This window comes from Phoenix dactylifera, chromosome 1 (assembly GCF_009389715.1).
Source record: "Phoenix dactylifera cultivar Barhee BC4 chromosome 1, palm_55x_up_171113_PBpolish2nd_filt_p, whole genome shotgun sequence".
In the NCBI taxonomy this organism is placed as follows: domain Eukaryota; kingdom Viridiplantae; phylum Streptophyta; class Magnoliopsida; order Arecales; family Arecaceae; genus Phoenix; species Phoenix dactylifera.
The window spans coordinates 40074929-40097228 of NC_052392.1; the positions used below are offsets into that span (position 1 = coordinate 40074929).

A 22300-nucleotide genomic window follows, 5' to 3' on the forward strand; every position below is an offset into this window, starting at 1 on the left:
AGAAGAAGAGACACTTACAAATATATCACATGTAGTTCAATTTTCTCTTGTAAGAGAGGGAACAGAAGTGAGCTTGAACTTGGCAAAACCAAGCCTGAAAATAGACATTCACATAAATACATATATGTTTCTGATCGGAAGATTAGGCCTCTTTAATTCAACACTCTCTAAACTTGAGAATAGGTGAATAGATATATAGCTGATGTAACTGAGATGCTTGGTGGCATGAAAATAAAGACCAGTCCTTACTTGTTGGTGCATAAGAATTAGGCTATGCTTCTTGGATATGATCACATATGAAAGGATGACAAGGCAATAAGAAAAAACGAATTATAAACAGAATGCCTATCAACTGAATGAATTCGATCACATCGCACGGGGACAAAATGGATGTCAGAATTGAGAAAGTATTTGTATGAACTCAGGAGAATCTGTGGACAGCGAGGAGTATCATAATTCATTATGTTTTAAGTTAAAAAGAAATGACCCGGGATATCTTGTGCTCGTAAATGACAGATGTTCAGCAAAACAAAATCTAGTACTATTGAAATTGATGGCTAGGATTAGCTTATACTAGTGACAAGACTTAAAGATCAAGAAAATAAAAGATTTTTTTTTTAACATGAATATCCTTCTAAATATCTAATTTTGCATGAATAATCTTTCAAAATTAATATGTACATGTATACCCTCGTAAAACACTTGTTTTGTTATTCTACTTTTTTTATTCTTATTTTTTTTATATGTACTCACACTATGTAATGCAGTTAAAAAATTAACGGTTTCAAATTAAAATGACTAAAATATTCTTAATGGGTAGATGCGTAAAAAGAAATATTTATAAAGTGATCCTGATGGAAGACAAAAAAGTAATTTCAAAATTTTATTTTATTTTTAATTAAAATAAATATGCTTTTTATTAACGTATTAGAAGAACCGTCATATTAGGAGTATTTGTGCAGGAACAGTGTTTTATGAGAATACAGGAATAAATATAAATTTTAAGAAGCTATTTATGTAAATTTAAATTGTAGAAGGGTATTTATGTAAAACATTCAAAATAAAATCATCCAATGCTCCTGTCCTGTCACGTGCACCTCGCGTGCGAACGACAGTATATTGTGAATCTGTGGTGGACTCGCACCGGAGTCCACTGGTTTCTAGATTCTCTTCTGGTTCGCCGAGAGAGAGAGAGAGAGAGAGGGAGAGAGAGCGCACACCTCCTCCTATCTTGTTCCCCCAAGAACTCCGCCCTCGAATCCACGAGAAAGAAAATTTTGATTTTTTCCCCCCTATCAGCAATGGCGATAAAGGCCCCTATTGGCGGCCTGAGGGTGGCCTCCCCGCCGTCGGCCTCACTGCGAGCCCTTCCCAAGAGGGCTATCGTCGCTTGCCCACCCCTCCGGACCTCCTTCTTTAACGGCGGAGGTATGGATTCCCATCTTTGTACTGGTTTTTCGATGTACCTTGGCTCTGATTTCGATTCGACTGCCCTGTTATGATCGCTTGGATTGCGAACATGGTGGGATCCATTTTGTCTGAACTCTGAACAACGGCTCACAACAATCAGCGGCATCTCATGCTAATCTTTGACGTTTTCTTTAATATTTTTATCAATTAATGGTGAATTTTTAGATGGGTTCGTGGGAGGTGGTATTTGGTTTTATATATTGATCTAATGATACAAAGATGATGATTGAGGGTTCTTGAGGAAGGAAAAAATTATTATAAAGATGGGAGCATTGAAAGGAAAAACTTTCTTTCTCGCATGTTTTGGAATTTAGGGTAGATTATACTGTATTGGCTGAAGGGGCGGCATAAATTATCTGGACGTTTTATTTTATACACCACGGTTTGCCATTGTGGATCCTTGGAGTGTTTTTTCAGCATTCACTGGACTTTTTGTGTTCAACAAGTGGTCGCAATATAGATGTTTGTGCAATTTCCTTTGTTGCAACCTTTTCTTTCTTTGTCAAGGCCATATATGGAAGTTCTTGTTTTTATGCTTTGCAGTGGGTGCTCTAAAAGCCGTGGAGATTCGAACATCCAGGTTTAACAGACAGAGATGTGGTGGGCTTGGAGGGGGTGGTCTTGGTGCCCAGATGAACCTATTTGATCGGCTAGGCAGGGTAATCAAGGTGAGATTTAATGAACAAGTATTCCATGACGTCAGTTTATGATATCAATTGTTAATTCCTTCTTCTTGAGTTCTTATTCTTTCAACTAATGAATGTCATTTGGTAATCCTATTACATCTGTAGTCCTATGTAAATGCCATCGTAAGTTCTTTTGAAGATCCAGAAAAAATATTGGAACAAGCTGTAATGGACATGAACAATGACTTGACAAAGATGCGCCAAGCCACCGCTCAGGTTTGACTTTTGGCACCTCCTTTATATCAGCAAGTATATATCGTGCAGAAAAATATTTATTTTCACTAATCCGGCTTTGATCTACATTCATTCATGCTTACACTAGTCTGCCAGTTTCATTCTTTTCTTTTTTTATGTTATCTTTTCACATCATTCTTCTATGTTTAAGGTATTAGCATCCCAGAAGCGTTTGGAGAACAAATATAGAGCTACACAGCAAGCTTCTGATGATTGGTAATGTCATCTTTGAGATACTACTTTACTACAAAGTTGATATCTGTGAATAAAAACTTTAACTGGTAGCTTCACTTTTATTAACAGGTATCGTAGGGCACAACTTGCTCTGGAAAAAGGGGATGAGGATCTTGCTCGTGAGGCCCTTAAGAGACGTAAATCTTATGCTGTAGGTATTTTTTTAGAAGTTAATAAACCATAATTTTGAAAGCCTTGTTATTGTTATTATTTATTTTCATCTCCAGGGGAGCCTTTGCTGTAAACTCGATTGCCTATTGAAATGTAGTGGTGTATCAGTTTTGATATAGGCTTCTTAAATGTTCTGTCACCTCAATAAATTAAACAATAATGAGAAAATAGAAGGTGTTTTGAGATTTTCTAATTGAAATTTCGCAAAAGCGGGGTGTGCCTGCTCTTTTTCCCCCCACTACTGGTAGTGTAAGCAACTCCTAGTCTGATGATTTCCATTTGCAAATAGATAGAAGCTAATCTCTATATTAAATTGGTTCTACAACCTCCTCTGAGAAGTGATAGTTTTTATTCCTATGATCAGCTTTTTTGCTTTGAAACTGTAAGTTATCTTTTCTCTCCAAATCAATGGCTCGTAGTACAACTACTTTGAGAGTTTTAGGGTCAAGTGAGGGTCACCACCTTCAATTTTTATATTTTGTTCAACTTCCTTTACCCATCTTTCAAAGAGTTGTCATTGATTTTTCATTTGATGGTTCAAGTGTAGGTAGCCTTTAGATCATCTAATCTTGATACAATATGTCAATCCTATCTTAATTACACAGGATATGAGCCTTGGTTAGTTGAAAATTTTGAAATATCCATTGGTTTTTGGTCACCGGGAGTGGCAGTACTTTTCCTCCTAGGGGCGGGGGGTGGGGGTGGGGGTGGGGTGTTGGTGGATAAGGTATGTGTGCCAAATACTTATGTTTTGGGGTATGGTATAATCTTGTTACTGGGATAGGAATTTTTGGATAGCAATATTAGGATATCATGACGAAGAAATTTGATAGAGTACCTCTTGGGTGTAAAGGGAAATGTTTGGCACAAAGAATTATGGAACTTCTTTCTCCTTTTTTTTATAAGAAAAAAGGTTCAGATGGATGATGCCGGTGAAATTGAATATGGAAAAAATGTAATATGAGCGAGGGGACAACAAGTCTTTATCTTTTAAACTAAAGGTCAAGAATTAACCACCAACTGGTGAAAACATTTTAAGACATGCAGACGGGAAATGGAGAATATACTGAAACAAGAAAGCTAAATAAAAGCAAAATATAAATGGAGAGCATACGAAAAGAAAAAGCCAAATAATAGACAAAATATTCTTCTTTCATACTTGCATCAACAGACATATTATATAAAGAAAGGAGTTTTCCAAAGCTGAGAGCATGTATCAAGAAATACATGAAGACTATTTGTTGTCTTCCTAGCACCTATTGAAAAGTCTGCTAGCTTATGTAGATTAGTTAGTCATCTATTTTTAAGTCACGCTGGACTAGGAGCTAAAGAATGATATTAGAGCAATAAGAGCATCTCCCATTCAACTCTTCTATGCTTTTTTGTTTTTAATTTGTTGAGGTCCAGGAGAAAAACAAAAATTTATTAGTTGTTTCTAGACTTACATGTTAGTTTTTTATCTTTGAGGAAAATGTTGTAAATTGCAAATTCTATAATATTCACCATTCTGATCTCAATTAAACCGGATCCTCCAATCTTTTTCAAAAGATATGTATTTAGATCGGAATTTTAGTCCCTTGAAAAGCCAATTGTATAATTGAGTTGAGTAAAGATTGTGATAGATATACTTTCTTTTGCACCTCAGACCCTTATTGTTTCAAGAAAGGATTTTTATGAGAACTCAGACAACTTTTCCATTGTTTGATCCTTTGATGGCTAACTATGAATATCCATTCTTGGGTAGAGCCTGTGAATTTTAATTCCTTTTATCTCTTGTAGTTATTTCCCCTTATCTTGCTTTGACATAATCATTCTGCAAATGATTGAGCACCTACCAAATGGCCATAATCAATGAACTAGTGCATTCACCAACATTAATAAGCTTGTGGAAATTGTTTTGAGGTCCGCCGTACTAGTACCGGTCCGAACCAGGCCGAACCGGTCCCGTACCGGTTCTCCAACAATAAACTACCGGTACCAGATCAAAACGTTGATCCGGTACCGGTCCCAGACCGGACCGGTACGACAGACCGTACTTTTGACTGCATTTGGTTTGGGAACAAGAAAAATGGATATAGTAAAAAAAGTCATACCTACAGGCATAGTTATGCTACAAGTTATTCCATTTTTCGTTTGGCTACCATTTCTGGAATAACTTTTGAATTAGGGACATGTCGTCCATAAAAAGTTAAAAAGTAATCATAGAAGATTCTTTTATGCCAAGGAGTATCTTACGACAAGTCCCCCATGGAACAGTTATGCTCAAGGTATGTCGTCTTAGTACTAAACCCCGTATCCAGTGCCATCCTATCACTATGTCGATACTGTACGGTATGGGCCTGGTTTGGTGTATCGAGTGTTGATACATCCCTCATACCGAGTGTTAGTACGCCCCCTGTATTGTGTACCAGTACCAAACCGGTACAATACGGTACATTTCGTACCGTCTAGTTCGGTAGGGTATGGCGTACCTTGGTTACAAGTAAAAAGCATAATGCTTGTTCCAAGCTCTATGTATTTGTTATACTCAAATAAAACATTGCCATGATGTTTCCTGTTTTCCTCTTTACAGGTAGAGGGAATGTTTTGATGCTCTGGTGGTTAGAATAGCAGTTGGTTTTGGAGGCCCCTGCATTTGTTTAAAATCCACGCATTTCTCAGCATATGACCTTGGGGAAGCTTCATAGTTGTCATAAGCCGTTGAAAATGTAAAGTTGCTAAAATTAGAGAGGATGGGTGCACCCTTCTTGCCAACTCTTTCTACTTTGCTTTGGGTAGATTGGGAAAATATATTGAATTATGGTCAACTCTCTAGTTTATAACCAGCCACCTTTCAGACTTGAGTGGGGTCAACTAAGTTTCACAGCCGTGACTTAAGGTGTCGATGCGTCCAAGTCCATATTGCAAGGAATGTAGTGTGCCAACCAATTACATGCATGTCACAGGGACAGTGTAGTACTATGCCATTCATGCTGATCTTTATCTGTTAGGGGTGTAAACTGGCTGAACACGAGTGATCCAAGGTTAGCTCAAGCTTGGCTCAGACACTTGTCAATCCTGAGCTCAATCTGTGTTCTTGCACGCGCGCTAAATCCAGTTCAAGCTTGGCTCATAAAAGATGTAGCTAGCTCAAGCTTTTGGCTTGTTTAGCTGGATTAAGGTGATGAATGGAGTGAGAGAGGGAGGTGATGTTGGAGCTCAGCTCAAAGAATGGTCTTGAGGAGGGAGGGCAAAAACCTCTTGGTTATTGGCAGTTGAAGCCCAACTGCAGATCCTTATGGCTTGAAACCAGCAAGGATGAGAAATGGTGGCCCATATTTCATTCATTGTGGTGGGGACGGAGAGCGATCGAGGTTATGAGCTTGGAGCTGACAAAGTGTGAGAGAGGAATGGGGGATGGTGGCCAGAGGTGGGATTGGGAGCTCAGACCTGACAGAGTTAGGAGGAAGCGGGGAGAGCGAGAGCAAGATAAGACTTGGTAGCGAATCTATGGCTTTAAGATGGGGGAGTTTAAAGCAAGCCTTGCTTTTTTTCTATAAAACTCAGCCTTTAGTTCTTCCAGAAATCTGATGGCTAAGACATGCATTATATTATAGCTATTAAATTGATATCTAGTGGTTCAATACTCTTTTCTTTATTAATAGTAACTTAACATTTAATGATAAGAACAGAATATATTTGATCACTAAGTAATAGCTGAATAAGCATGTAATGTAAAATTATATAAATTGGAGGAGTATTTATCCATATTTTGGGCTCAATTGAGAGCAAGCCAAGTACAGCTCAAGCCTGGCCTGTTTATATTTCAAGATGAGATATTGAGCTCAATCCTAGATTGTTCATTAATTGAGCAAGCCCATACCTAGTCAAATTTTGAGCTGGATATGAATAGCTCACAAACAACTCACTTGTTCAACAGCCCTAGTATTGGTCCATGTCAGTTGGCACAGCCCAGTTCACAAACATATCCTATCATAACTTTTGATTACTAGCACGGGTACATCACACAATACTTGATCCATGTTCACAACAGCTATGAATTCTTTTGAGGATTGTTGCCTCATGCCATCTGGTGGCAGATTTGTGAGGAAGAAAGCAAGCAGATTTTTAGAGGAAAGTTGACGAGTGGTTGAGCTTGGTTTGATAAGACCATACAATTTGTAAATATGTGATGAAAGTTTATCCTTTTTCTTTTTTAGTTTCATTTGTATGAAGTGTCTAAAAGAATTGATTGTTGTCGAGTACATTGCTGTCTATATATCTGGCTTTCGTCATCATAACACATTATAATTAGTGCTTGTCCTTCCTATTTTATATCATGTTTATATACATCTATGCCTATAGCTTGTGAAAAAAATGTAATTTTGTTATGATGTGTCTTCACCTGATCATGGTTAAGCTATGCTGACATATGCTTCAAGAGCACCAATATATGTCAAGAGGCTTAACTGGAGGAAAATAGTCATCCTGAAATATCAATAAAATTCTTTGAATTACTGAAAAGGTTATCTAATTGATGTTTGATTAGCAAATATTGCTTTTCAAAGAAATAAACTAGCTCGGTTCAAAGAGTAAGTATATAGTTAGACTATTAATAGTAAGTATTGAATATCTACAATGAACAACTCTGAAGTTTCCACACTTAAAGGAGTATAAGACCTTGCAGATAGGATGCAGAAGTGATCATGTGCTTATTTTTTTTTTGGATCTGATTTTTCTTAATTTTCTTTTTCAAGTATTCTGATCTGTAATATGAGTACTTAGATAATATTTATGATTGAGTAGACTAATTCTATTTTCTTAACCATTTTAATCCTTATTGATTATTGTCAACTGTAAACTGCATATTTTTCATCTGATTTTTAAGAATTTATTACTTTATCTGTGATCAATTTTGTTTATGTTGATGTTCCCCATGAATGCTACTTTGTGTCTGAAATTTTCTGTAAACAGCAGTCTGATCCTGATCATGGATCAGTTATATGCACCTTTATGTGCTAATACTCCAGTTTTTTCCCCATTCTTCAGGATTTCTCCATTGCCTAGAATTATGACCTACCATCTCTGGTTTTTAAAACTGCAAAGTATGCTCATGCATGTTTACACACCAGTGTCAGGTCACATGTGATGCATGTGATAGGAAGCCTGAATGGCTGTGATCCCCACCAGATTAAAGTTCTGTAGATGTGCACTTTCTGTTTGTGTAAAAATTAAGGTGTAGATTTGTAACGGACATGGTTGTACATAATATATCTATGTAGCAAACATAAAGAACTAAACATACATGCAAAAAATCCTTTTTGGAGATCACATCCTGATTAAGTATATCTATCATATACATGTATTTTAACTTATTCAGCTGTATTCTAAGTGGGTCGGTAAATAATGATTTATGGAGTCAGGATTCACTAACCACATTTACATGTAGAGTTTTTATTTTTGCCTCTATCAGTCAATTATGTCTAGGAGATTTTGCTCTTGTAGTAGTATGCAAGTAGTGTAATATAGAAGTTAATGATATTGGCAAACTCAGATGACCCTTGGGGTAGACCTAATCGATTAACTACATAACTTATATTCTTAAGTTCTGTCCTATTTTAATAAACTAAAAATTTAGGATGCGTTAAGGCATTGACAGCTTACAACACTTTCAAAGTCTATTGTAATTTGTAAATGTATACTAAACTCATTTATGAACCTTAATTGAAGCATTGAATATTCATCATTATTCTAAGCTCAAATGGCAGAGACAGCTGAACATCAATTGTACAATTTGGTGGAGAGTAGAGCTTGGGTGCAGGGATTGAAATGAAAAACCTTTTGTAGTAACTTGTTTAACACTTTAACTAGGAAATTTCATAGAGACAAACATTTTAAGTAAATTATATTGCTTGCTTCTAGGTCAATCAAATTCTTTGGGATCTGATATGACAAACCTCATTGCTTATAGAACAATGTTACAAGAAAATGTTTTATGCACAAATGTATGTACAATTATATATATGTAGAGTGCATATTTATGTGTGCCTGTGCAAGTGCTTTGCTTTTATATGCGTTCATCCTATGTGACCACTTGTGCTAGTTAGTGTAATTTGTGGTGATAAAAGAGGAACACTAGTCTTTACTAATTTCTGTGAAATTTAACATTGATTTCCTTTTTTCTGTTGGGGCTCTAATTACTTTAATTATTCTTTTTTATTTCAGGATAATGCAAGCTCCCTAAGAGCTCAGCTTGATCAGCAAAAAGGTGTGGTTGATAATCTTGTATCCAATACCCGGGTGAGCATAATATCTGTGCCTGGCCATATTATTGTTGCAGTTCTTTTTGCCTGTTAATGTTTTACTCTGATTAGGCATATGAGTCATCTCAAACTATGTCCTTTCCTCTGATTTTCTCTTTAGTTGAACTTAGAAATTATTTTTACTGCAATCACCCAATGGGGTCTTGATATTTATGATAGTGATATATTTTGTAAAATCTTATCTTTTATATTTGGTAGCATGTTCTCTTTTTAGGTTAAAATGGTCAAGTTATTTAGAGACTGAAGTCTGAATAAGGAAAGATAACAAACAAAAATGATTATTTTCAACATAAACTTTTTGTAAGGATGCAACATTTGCATATCTAAGCATGGCATTTTGGTTTCTTTCTAAGATAACTTTGGAGAATAGTTTTGGTTGAACTGATCAGTTTCAGCGAAAAGAGAATGTATACTTTTGGTTAATTCGTGTCAGTTAGTATTTTGAGGGAAGGTTTATATTTTTATTTTATTTTGTTGAAGTTTAGGATCTAGTTAGAATTACTTTATATTCTTGGATCCCCAATCTATTTTAGGTACAGGTTGTGATAGAAAGGTTTTAAAGTCATTGTGACTTTTATGGAGTGTTAGGTGTCTTTTACATTTGTCTCCATGGAGAATAAAATTTATTTATTTTTCCTTTATCCTTAATTTCTTAATATTATGTTCAAATTTTTTTATAAAAAACAAGCTAACATCTTTTAGTCCAAGGTTTAAGCCTTTACTTCTCTCTTGAGGTAAAAGGGTTCTTTCTTTTGTTAGTTATTTCAGTTTCAGTTGCCATGGAAGATTAAGGGCAGTTTAGATATTTTGTTTCTATTTTTGTTCAAATTTGAAATTTATATCCCAAATAGGGTTGCTGCATAAACTAGGTTTCCTACTTTAAGATATCTTGGCGAAATGGGAATAAGGGAATCACTAAGTTTTTTATTAATATTTTAATCTTTGAATTTACTTGGTTATCATCGGGTAGTTTTGATGACATAGGTAGTATTTAACATCTGAATCCTTTAATTAGGAAGATTTTGAAGTCAATAGGATTAAGTTTTGAAATTTTAAGTGTCTCTGTGCATGGCGTTCTATGTGACCATACTTTATAAGTTCTTCCTTTTTATATTTTTTTTTTATCTTTTTGAGTGTCTCTTTACACAAAGGTCCATGTTACATTATACTGAGTCATCATAGGAGCATCACTTGTTTCCTTAAGAAAAAGTGTTTCTTTTGTTCTTGTTTTTTCTGCTCCTTGAGCTACAAGCAATCCATGAGGCCATGACTCACTGCTTCATTGGCAAAGGTCCTTTCTTTCATCCTTGGCAAGTGCTAGCCAAGCTTATGGCTAGTCTATCATCTAGAGCCAAGCTTCAAAGGCAACAGGCAACCTGGTCATTGCTTTTGTGCACACCCCACCCCACCCCACAGCCCCCCCCCCCCCCCGCGACAAAAAAAAAGGAAAGAAAGTATCTGCAACCTCCTCCCTCAATCTATAATACATCTCTACTTATTCAATAAAATCAAGTGGTTTTTTTTTTCTTCCATTGTATGACTCCATGCTTTGAGCAAGTGTCTTCTTCTGCTCTGATAGTTTGATGATAAAGTAAGCTATATTCTCTTCACTTTATATGCTCTTATTGTTTTTCAAACTTATCTGCTTTCTCTTTGATCTTTCAATTATCTGAAGATCTCCTCATCGTATTCAACTCTTCTCTGGCTGTTGTCCATCCCCTTAGCCATTTTCCTTTTTTGGATGGTTTTCTTCCATTGGTAGTTTGATGTATCCCAAAACATGTTTGCTTAGATGATTTAAGAAAATTTAGAATTTTAAAAGTTATATGGTTAAATCTATCAAAGCCCAATCAAAATTTTGATTTTTTTTAATCTCTCCCTATGTCCAAAGTTACTCATATGTCTTATAATTTTTCTTGTCTCTTCTAATAAAACCTAAAAGATTTTTTTTTTTTTGTGGTGGTGGTGGTGGGGGGGGGGGGGGGGGGGGGTTCTTCCCTTAAAAAAGAAAAGAAGATTTTTATTAAAATGCCATTTAAGGTTGGCGGAGCCGTCCCGAACTGGACGGTTCCGGCAACGGAAACGAAACCTATTGTTGAAGCCGAAGAAGGAGAGGGAGAGGGAGAGGTCGGGAGGGCCGGCAGGCGAAGAACGAAACAGGAGAACTGGCTGCAGCCGGCGGCAGGCAAAAAACGAAACAGGAGGACCGGCAGTGGCCGCCGGCGGGCAAAGAACGAAACAGGAGGACCGGCAGCGGCCGCGGCAGCTGCGGCCTCTACCAGCCCTCCGCCGGCATCTGCTTTCCTCCCTTTCTCCTCTTCTCTCTTTCTCTCTCTTCCTCTCTCCCACGATATCGTGCCCTCGCTCGTCGGTACCGGCTTGTGCCGTCGGAGAACCAGTACGGTGTCCGGTACCGGTTTCTCCGACCTTGATGCCATTATTCTGATTCACTTTTATCTGTATTTTAATTCTGATTTTTTATTATAACTACCATCATTTTCAGCTCAATATAGTAAATCTCCAGCAAATTATTATGATTGTTGTTGCCAGTACCTTTCAACATCAAAGTTGCATGACAAATTTTGTCAAACTGGCATCACAGGTTTGCAGTTATGGCTAATCTAACATGAACAATATAAGCTCTTCCCTTGAAGGGTTTCAGTTGACTAATCTATCCAAAAAACGTGTACTGGCATACAACTAGTGTGGCTGGCCAGGTACCTCATGTTAGTAGAGGTAATCTACCAACTACTGGTTCCCTGTCAGTTCATTGTCCCTTTAGGTATTCAAAATATTAACATTTGTGAGATACATGGTTTGAAGTTTCATCAGGAACTCTGTAATTGAATCTTGAGGTCCTAGCTTGAGTCAGAAACAATGCAAAACTAGGGTCAGATTCAGAATTTCAGCCAAACTAACTAATGAAAATTTGTTGTACATTTATGATTTTTCCTTTCATTTATTCATTATTGAATGTCAAAATCATGTTCTTTAGAATAAACTTAGAATTTGTGAATTTTAAGAATATCTAGATGTATTTAACATTAGGTTTAAATTTGGAGGAAAAGTAAATTTTTGACAAAGATGACTACCCTAAGGTTCAAATATCACAGACATGTAAATTTTCAATTGTTATATTGTGTTTAAATGAAAACATGATATTACACCTTGAACAGGATTTTAACCATTTTGATTTTTTTTGAATTTCTTTTTTGACTGGTGCAGTGCGAGACCACTGAAATAATATATCCGAAGGTCCTAAACAATATAATACACTTCACCAGTGTTCTCTAATATATTATCTGGTTTGTTTAAATTTTTGAATGTTTTACTTGGTTTTTTTGGTATTTTCTTTTAAAACAAACAAATCAAGAGCAAAACCAATAGATCTGCTGAAAATACTGACACTGAAACTTGTTCTGTCAGGATGAAACCAAAACTGAATATAGGATCCTTGGTGTGATAGGTTAGATTGAGGGGAGGCTGGGTGGAAGATGTCCAAGCCAGGGAATGGATTAACTGCCCAATAATAAAATGGAAGCTTAATCATTCTTTGGTTAGATGACTTTTGATAAATCCCTCATGACTTTTGATAATTCTTTGGATTTCATGCTTCCAAGAAGCTTTCACAATTGTCAAGTACTTTTCAACCTTGTGCCACTTTCATCTTATATTTGCATAACATCATCTGGGTTTCTAAGCGATATAAGAAAAACTACTCCAAAATGTTTCCATAGTACGGACTGGTTTACAGAACATACCATACTTCAATGCTATTTAACCTGGTAATAACTTTTCACGTCTAAGGGTCTTAATGCACCTTCCCTCGTGTTTTAGTATTTTCCAGTATAATGCAGCTACGCATAAATAGCAGGAGAATATGCATTGGCTCAAGACTGTTTCCACTGTGTGCATGATTCTTCCAAACAATGCAAAGCTTTTTCTCATTGTCCACTTGTCCAAATAACCGCTAATTGTTAAACAAATTACTCTCGTCATAATGATATAAAACCTTCAAGCCTCGTCCAGACAGTTTTAGGTCTATCTTATGGATTCACATTCGCTAATTATTCTTATTGAGGCCTATCTCCTATGTTCGTGCAGTTTTTTCCCAGTAAGCTTTAAAAACTCGGAATATTTTAAAATCAGTATCAAAGTATTGGCATTTCTGCTTAATAATTTACTGTGGGCACCTAGGAAATCCCTGTCCATTGAGAGGATTCCTTCCTTGAAAGGTAGTTATTTTACAATCTCTCTCTCTATCTATCTATCTATCTCGCTCTCTATCACATTCCACTAAAAAACCGCTCTTCTCGTTCATTTTAGAGGCCTTGTAGGCGAAACCGCATAGAGATAGCTTCACTGAAGACAGGAATAGCTAAACTAACTACTAAATTCCCTTAAAAGGTGATAATATTGATAGCCTTATAAAGTTAAACTACAATTGGAGAAAATTATTAAGGAAAGAAGCATACTTAACAAATGAAGACTAACCTGGCTAGTAGGAATCTAAAAGTTTAATGCACACTTAAAAGAAGACTAACAAAAGAAGCATTCTTAAAAAGGAAATGACTCTGTATGATGGTAAATACTGATGTCATGCTTAAAAGGAGCATTTATGCTGCTGGCTAGTTTCAATAGTTTGGCCTGCAAGTGACTAAAACTTCTCAGTTCCAGCCGAAAACAATCCAATTTGGCTTCAAATCTTTCACAAGAGTATTTCCTTGAGGTGGAAGATCTTGATTGAAATGGAAAAAATATAACTTTTCTTTCCTATGCACTTGCAAATTCATTTACTGGAGTAAAAGTTTTCATTAAATGAAAGAAGCTTGACAATAACATCCGTTATCTAAACCTACTTATACCATCTTTTTAAGAGCTCTTTATTGTTCACCAAAAAAAATTCACTGGAAAAAAAAGAGCTCTTACTTTGATTTCTTATTGGTTTACTTTGGGCAATCAGTTTGCTACTATATTTTCGCTGCTTCTTCCTAAAGGTGTATCAGTAGTTTCAAAATAATGGCTTAGTGAAATGTAGTCAACACCTAATTTACTCATTTTTTTTAATACTGAAAACTTATCATCACAAGAACTCATGGTGCTGAAGACACCTGGACTTTGAAAGTGTATAGAATGTTTGTCAAGAATTTTATTATATTTAAATTTTGTAAATTAAGTGGGTGTTGTTGCATAGTTTTGCTTAAGTACCCCTTGTTTGGCTTTATATAGTCTACTTGATCAATATGTTTTATACTCATGTCTTTACAGCTAGGTACTTGTCAAAGAAAGAGAAAACCTTGATTACAGTGATCCTATATATGAATCCTTTCGAAGATTTTAATCATATCTTTAATAATTAAAGTCCGACTTGAGATATACAACTTTTGATCCTAACCTTATATATGGGGTTAAGACATTTGAAACATCAGACTTTACTGCAACATGTGCACCATTTAGGTGCTAAGGCTGAGTTAGGTGTGTTCCCTTTGATTATAATGTAGATGGTGTATGCTGTCTTGGTTACATTTAGTAAGTAAAATTTTGTTATTATTTACCAAACCATACCTGCCTCCTTTTTATGTTTGTGAAAGGATGGACATAAACCATTGCCCAATCATGAGGTAGATGAAAAATATAATGCAGGGAAAAGCCCCTGGTAAGTGGCATAAGCAGGAAAGGACAGAAGAGAGGATGGAAATTGGCAAAAAAAGAAGTGCAGATTAGCCTCCCTGGACACCTATATGTGCTCTTTCTATGAACTCTCAGGATGAATAGACACTCATGTATAGAAGAACCGTACACCACTCCGCCCATCTTTGCATGATCCTTCTTTGCTTTTGAATATCCTCACACGCATTCCAGCTACATCACCAATATGATAGTTTGAACCAGCAAAACAGATAGCAACATTTGCATCTGATCACGTCCTCCCTCTAAGAGGGCAAGGTACTTTCTGAATTTGGGAACCAGATACCGACTTGAGAAACCTCCACCCTTCCATGGGTCAATTTTCTATATTCCTTGTTCCTAAAACCATCAACCAGGCCTGGGCAGACCTCACAATGTGGAAGTTGAGAAGATACCTGTCTCTCCAGAACATTAGCATTAGGTCATGCAGTTAGTAATATCCTTACTGATTTAGCATCTCTTTCCATCCATTGAAAGCATAGAAATTGTTGGTAGAGAGCTCTTTTAGATTTGGAAAAAAATCTCAAAGAAATTTTACCCCGAAAACCACTCAAGAATCTTTACGGAATGATAATCTTTTTAAATATATTTCTATTCTAAAGAGAACTTTGCAAATTTATCTCTTTTCTTTGTCAAGTTTGATTACAAGGTTGCACAAGCTTTCTCTCGGTTTGAATACACTGGGAGAGACAAAGGTCAGCTGTATGTAGTACATCACCGATGTCTTAATATCAAATCAAACATTGTGTGACATCTTTGCTTCCTTTCACCATTCACATAAATGGCACAGCAATTATGACCCGTCCTCAAGCCCCTTACATTCATATTTTCCTTTACATAGCAATATATCATGTTGGCATCACATGACTGTCTTCTGGCAATATGCTTTGATAACCACCATACGAGTTGAATTTCTTTTGTTAATTGACTGATTTTCTGTTTCATGTAGCTTTTGGAGAGCAAGATACAGGAAGCTAAGTCAAAGAAAGATACTCTAAAAGCTCGTGCTCAGTCAGCAAAGTCTGTTCCTATTTATTTTTATATATGATATCAACTTTTCTTATAATCCTTTTAAGCTGGTACATTAAAGATTTGAAAACCTTTTTACCATAGGACTGCAACAAAAGTGAGCGAAATGTTGGGAAATGTCAATACAAGTGGTGCTCTTTCAGCATTTGAGAAGATGGAGGAAAAGGGTATTCTCTTATGACTCCTTTAGTAGAACTTCTCCAACACATTTTATATAGCTGCTCTTACTGGTAAAATGATTTCTGAAAGATTTAACTTTTTTTTTTTTTTTGAATACAAGAAGAATTTTGTAATTGTATTAAACATGATCCACTACTTAAAGGAGGACCTGAAATTCCTTGTGTTTCAGTTCACAACAATATATGCAGCTTCAAACTGTTGGGTTTGGACGTATATCCATCAAAAACTCTATTGTCTTGATTGCATAGTATGGGTAAATGGAGAAGGTCATTTTAACCTGGACAGATTCAAGTTTTTTCTGTGATCCTCTCACGTAGTTAAATATGGCAGAGGTTGAGAAAATCAACTCGTATTTTGCCAGCATATGAAAATGCTGGGTAGATGATTTTTTTAATTAGATCAGGGTACCTAATTTTTGATATACATCCTCAATACCTGCAATAAATTCATTCGCTTAACTGAAGAGATGTACATATCAAAATATGCTGGATTTTGAGTTTTGTATTTAATTGGCTATTTGGTAATCTTTTGATGCATATCATTAATCACTTTTCTAATGATAGACAGAAGAGGAGTGCCAAACTGATTCCTGAGTACTAAAATTAGTATTTTTGCTCTTGTGAGTTGGAAGCATTAATCTGGTATATTTCAATACTGGGTCCTTCTATACCATCACTTCCCTTCACATTCAAAAGTTTACTTAATATCTATGCATAAATTAGTTTAAAGGTTGCGGGGGAGAGTACTCAGCATCTGATTCCATCTTTTGAAGTGTGTTATGTCTCTTTCATGTTTATCCGTCTGACAGGACAATGCTAATATTTTGTCCTACTGGAATCTATTGTTTGGGATTGTTTCTGACTCTTTCTTGACAGTTATGGCAATGGAGTCTCAAGCAGAGGCCCTTAATCAGTTGACAACTGATGACCTAGAAGGAAAGGTAGCAAATATTTTACTGGTACCAATTTAGTCTACTTTGTCATCTGGACAATATATATCCAATCTAAATCGTTTTTGTCTTTTGCAGTTTGCATTGCTTGAAAGCTCATCAGTGGATGATGATCTTGCAAAAATGAAAAGAGACTTGTCAGGAAGCTCTTTGGTACAGTCTGTTTCTATTAAATCATCGGCAATATTCATACTTTGTTTATTATAATGCAGGAAACCTTTATTCAAATCTTTTATCAGTGAAGCTTAGTATTGATGTTCAAAAGCAATTAGATTAGTGCGTGTTCCATTTTTATGCGGTCCTGGAAGTAAGCATCAGTTTAGTTTTCAACGTTTTAGGCCTTCATCGTCTTAGTAAGAAATGGGTGCATTATGACTCCACGAAGATACATGCACACGCAAGCACACAGAGAGAGTATTCTAGTCATTAAAGTGCTACCCTTCCTATTCTTAAAGCTTGTTCACAGAAGTTTCATCCTAGTGTCCAGAAGTTAGTATCAAGAATCTTCCATTTAGAGCAGTGAACCTGTTTTTGAAACTCCTCGGAATTTCCTCCTGCACCCACTTTCTAAGTGTTTTCTTACTAATTTTTCAAGAGACCTGCTTCTCCAATCCCGCAACCAACCCGCTTCTGGTAACTATGATTCAGAATGCTTAGCCACCAATACCATTTATTTGTTTAGGTTATGTAGCACACTGTATATTTGCCAAAGCTAGCTTTTTAGTATTTCTATATTTGTGGTTGATGCATTTGGCAAAGATATGTTTGCTAAGGAACATAGATACTTCAAATCAAGGTTCACGATCTCGGTATCGGATCTCTTGCTGGTACCATCTTGGTACAATGTCGGTACACTCCCCCCGGTACCGTATGTCACTTCGGTATGGTATAGTACACATAGTGCGCAAATGTACAGTAGGACGTGACAATGTCGGTACATTTGGTGAAGGATTCAGTTCGACATACTGATACTCGATATGATCCCCCCCCCCCCCCCCCCGGTACCGTATATCACTTTGGTATGGTATAGTACACATAGTACGCAAATGTACAAATCAGTAGGATGTACCATGCTTCAAATCACATGAAATGTCCATATTGGATACCAATACTCTTTAGATATGCTTCCGATAGTTGTGTTAAGCATCCTATTTAGTAGAATTTAAAAAAACACAGTACTTCCTAGACTCGCTTGATATTACTTTCCCCATGCTCCAAAGATGAGGGGAGGTTTTTTTTTTTTTTAATTTTAATGATTAACCTTTCAATGGTGAACAGTCAGTTTTGGAGTCAGTAATTTAACATTAAAATATGCAGTATGGATTGGGGTCTATGGATTTGAATGATGGTTGAACTATGAGCTTATAAAAAGTTGATGCTATTTAATAGTCTCATATTTTATAGATGCTTTTTTACATACATGTTTATGTACATATATGTTCTTATGTATATATGTGTATGTGCATGATGCGCGTGCGTGTGGTGCATATGTATATATATTAACATATGCTAGCTATATTATATCCTTCTTGTTCAAGATATGTAATATCAGCGTGATTGAATCCTGTCATATCCATATCCCCATCCATGTGTATGCTTCATAGCATCTGTATGGATTTTAAATCATATTGTTGGAAGAATGCATTCTTCCATGATCATACTATGATTGTGGTGATAGTTTTATTCACATGCTGCCTTCATGCACTGTCAAAAAGGTCCATCAGCATCACCGTGATCGTGAGCGACAGGATAACTGACATGTCCAAAGATTGCTGATTCAACCTCTATACCAGCTTGATGCTGTTACACCAGTTGCATCTTACCCCTCCACATTGCACATTCGATTATTTAATCCATAAATCCCTGAGGTGTCGGTATTAGTTGTTCGATTTATAGCACTATCATCTTTTATTTTTCCAGTAAAATTTCAACCATGACTGTGAAAAGTTTACATTGCTCAGATTGCAAAATCATGTTTTACGTAATCTTTCTGGGAAGTTTATCCAGATCTGTTGTAAATGTTTCCATTGAAATTCTAAAGATGCAGAACGTTGAAAGAGTCTGGTTTCTCTTATGTATCTCATTTTCTGTCTATAGAGAGGAGAACTTCCTGCTGGTAGAACAGCAGCTAGCAGTTCAAATGCAGCATTTCCTTTCCGAGACATTGAGATTGAGAATGAGCTCAATGAATTGCGAAGAAAAGCCAAGGACTACTAGAGCTTTCAGCAGCTGTCTTGCAGGAAGTCCATCTCATCACTTGCTCTCAGTAAATTCAGACGCCTTTTTTTTTTTTTTATAGTACCAGAGGATTTTGTTATGATACTTGAAAAGAACAAATCGGAGTATCTCATGAGATTATAAAATCGGAGGATTTTATACTATTGACACATCAAGGATTGTGCCTTGGTATTTTATTAAAGCATGTATTCAGTAGCAACATATTATTGTAATTAGTCAAGCTATGATACTCCTTTCTTCTTTCCGCCTAATTATACAGGTCGCATCTATTTATAATGCATGGTGGACTTTTTCTTCCACCATGGAGGATTTTTTTTCCGTTCTCCCCGTCTTTTTCTTTTGATGCCATGTTCCCATTTCGGAGAACATGAACTGGTAAACTAGTAAACTCTACTCCCAAGCCTTTGCGTTGGCGCAGTGCGAACGTACCGTGTGGACCGCGCAAGAGCGGGGCAGATGGCTGCTAGACTTGGCCGGTCAAAAATTCACAGGAGTAGACTTGGCCATGGCTGCAGACCGGAAGCAAGTGAAGACCGCGTGAGTGTTATTATGTTATTGATTGTCCAGAATGGTTGGTGATGGCTTTTTGACATGTTAACCGTATCTGGATGCTGGTTAAAATCATTAAGCCAAAACATTCAATGCAAGCCATGTAAAGCTTTGGATTTATCCAAAGTTCATGCTGGTACCATCAACAATGGCTGGCATAGCGTCACCACCACCTTTCCAATTAAACACCATAATTTCTGCAAAATAACACCTGTGATGGTTAGTCGATTAAGGGGGTGAATACTGATGGTACCAATCAAGGCTCTCCATCCTCTCATTGACACATCGAGGCCATCTGGCATGAATAATGAATGATCCACGAGTCGGTGAGAAAAAAATACGCCTAATTTTAGTTAGAGCCAAAGCCTGTCGAGCAACTTGCCAAAATCTCTGCAAACTTGCGGAACTCGTTTTGGAATTTTGAGTCTATAGACAACGTTTCCTGCTGGGAAGCCCAAACCTCTCCTTTCCATATTTCAAATCAACGGCCTTGACTTCAGAGGGAGGGCAATTAAGCCATCAAGAAATATCTTTCCTTTTGAGAAATTAGTCATAAATCTCTCTTTTTTTCCTCCCGTACAATTCAATGCAAACGCCACTTGCCGCAATCGGTTCAACAAGTTCAACACAGCGAATGAAAAAGTATTACGAGACCTGCCATCCTATTTACCAAATTGACCCAAATACGTCTAGCCCTCTCCCCCCTTCAGCAATATAATAACAGGGGCATCACCCACCAAAATGCTGAACCGTGACAAACATACCAAGGACGCAAAACACCGAGCCACCCACTTGTTTTCCTCATGTCTGACCATTTCAAAGTACTTGGTCCACACTTTTGCCAGACTAACTAATGAAACACCACGACCCACCCCCTTATAAATACTCATCCATGCAACCAACTTCTGAGCACTCCACCACCACCACCACCACCACCACCTCCTACAACATTCCCAAAACTCTCCTTGGCAGCCAGCCAGCCAGCCACCCGCCCGAAGTTCTCAAGAGAACCACCCCCTTATTACAAACAACTTCTTCTGACCACCATTTCTCCTCCTAAAACCTCCTCTCCTTCCAACTTCCATTCGCCGAAGCGAGCGATGTATTCCCCAAGGAGCCGTGCACTCTTGCTTCTTGTTGTCGTCATGATGATTGCAATAACAAGCATGCCTACTATTGATGCGGCAAGGCCTGCACCAGACTCTTTCGATGGAGCCAGCCATCTGGCCTACCCGAGCATGTATGAGAAGGCGAAAGCGACCATGGCGATATGGATGGAGATGCTGCCGTCCGGTCCTAGCCCAAAAGGCCCTGGCCATTAGCTAGCCCAGACCCATAACAATTTGACTTTTTTACTTCATAGGTGATTCCTTACAACCAGGACTTTTCCCCCATAGAAGTAGAGTTTTCTTTATTTCCATTTTTTTTCAGAGAGAGGGACAGAGGGGGAATAGCGTTGTTTGTTTTTCCATCTTCCTCTTTTCCTGAACATCATGATGTTAAGGATGAATTCAAGAGATTCATCACATGTAGACAGAGAATATTTCATGTCCTTGGGCGTTTTTAATTGGAAATATTACGGGATACAAGGATCAAAAAAAGGTATTGTATTGGGTGGTGGGATAGAAGGATCGCGGGGTCACGAGGTTCACACGGCTTCTTAAATTTACTTTGTTAATGCATGGACTTGATATGCATTTAAATTAATATTCTAATGCAAAACATCCCTGTGGAAAGCATTCTCTATCTATTAAGCCAAGGCCTATGGTCTATAGGTAGAAGGATCATAGGTTTCGAGACGAGAAAATATTTTCATCTAATCTTTGAATCAATCATTAAAAAATTAAACGCCATAACCACAACAGCAGAGAACATGTTTTCACTCCTCCAACTGATACAGAAAATTACTTTATCAGCTTGAGTGCTTGACATAAAGTTTAGCTGCTACTGCCAGTTCCTGGACATTATTTTGTTTTTTATTATATAACATGAGTATTCGACACGTGTTATACATATGATTGAAGATATTAATGGCCGGAATTCCTACAAAAGGCTAGCAGACTCGATACTTTTTGTTATTTCCTAGTAGGTAGGAACCACTTATTTCTGCTTCACTCGCCAGTCTTCTTAGCATCTATTTTTAGTCAGCTTCTCGCCTCACGGTCTTAAAATCAGAAGTACTCATTTGTTGGGTTGGGCACTTGGGTTAAGCTTCTAATGGTAAAAGAGTAACAAACAAGTCATCTTGATGGATTCCAGTATGATAGGCTAGACCTGCGCTTTTTAAATAAGTATGCCCACTACTACTAGACCGAAACATTTCTCTTTTGCACGTCACTCCCACCCATTCCCGCTGCCTCTCCAAATACTTTAAAAAAAGGGGAAGCAAAGGAGCACACACCTGAAAAGTTAAAACACATTTGCCAATTTAATAAATAGTAAAAAATATAAAGGATCGTAGTCATGCATACCTCTTGTTAAATGCATGGGGGATATGCCAAACGCTAGCTGAGAAAAAATTTGGTTCATCCATAGCATCTAGAGTAGCATGCACTCAAAGAACGCCATGA

The 22300-nt window shown here is 37.0% G+C and overlaps 1 protein-coding gene across 1 annotated transcript; it reads left to right on the forward strand.

The window, feature by feature from the left end:
* The first annotated feature begins 1149 nt into the window (after positions 1-1149).
* Positions 1150-19432, forward strand: LOC103706029 (probable membrane-associated 30 kDa protein, chloroplastic). The gene is made up of 11 exons (XM_039114467.1): positions 1150-1428; positions 2014-2138; positions 2262-2372; positions 2542-2606; positions 2694-2775; positions 9000-9074; positions 15735-15805; positions 15899-15981; positions 16870-16934; positions 17022-17096; positions 19041-19432. Exons 1-11 carry the CDS (start codon positions 1302-1304, stop codon positions 19158-19160), a joined length of 999 nt encoding a protein of 332 aa, XP_038970395.1. The 5' UTR covers positions 1150-1301; the 3' UTR covers positions 19161-19432.
* Positions 19433-22300: the final 2868 nt, after the last annotated feature.

Coding starts and splice junctions, on each gene's coding strand:
- LOC103706029 (XM_039114467.1), top strand. CDS start 1,302: ATGGCGATAAAGGCCCCTATTGGCGGCCTGAGGGTGGCCTCCCCGCCG. Junction 2,373..2,541: donor TGCGCCAAGCCACCGCTCAG/GTTTGACTTTTG, acceptor TCTATGTTTAAG/GTATTAGCATCCCAGAAGCG. Junction 15,806..15,898: donor GCTCGTGCTCAGTCAGCAAA/GTCTGTTCCTAT, acceptor TTTTTACCATAG/GACTGCAACAAAAGTGAGCG.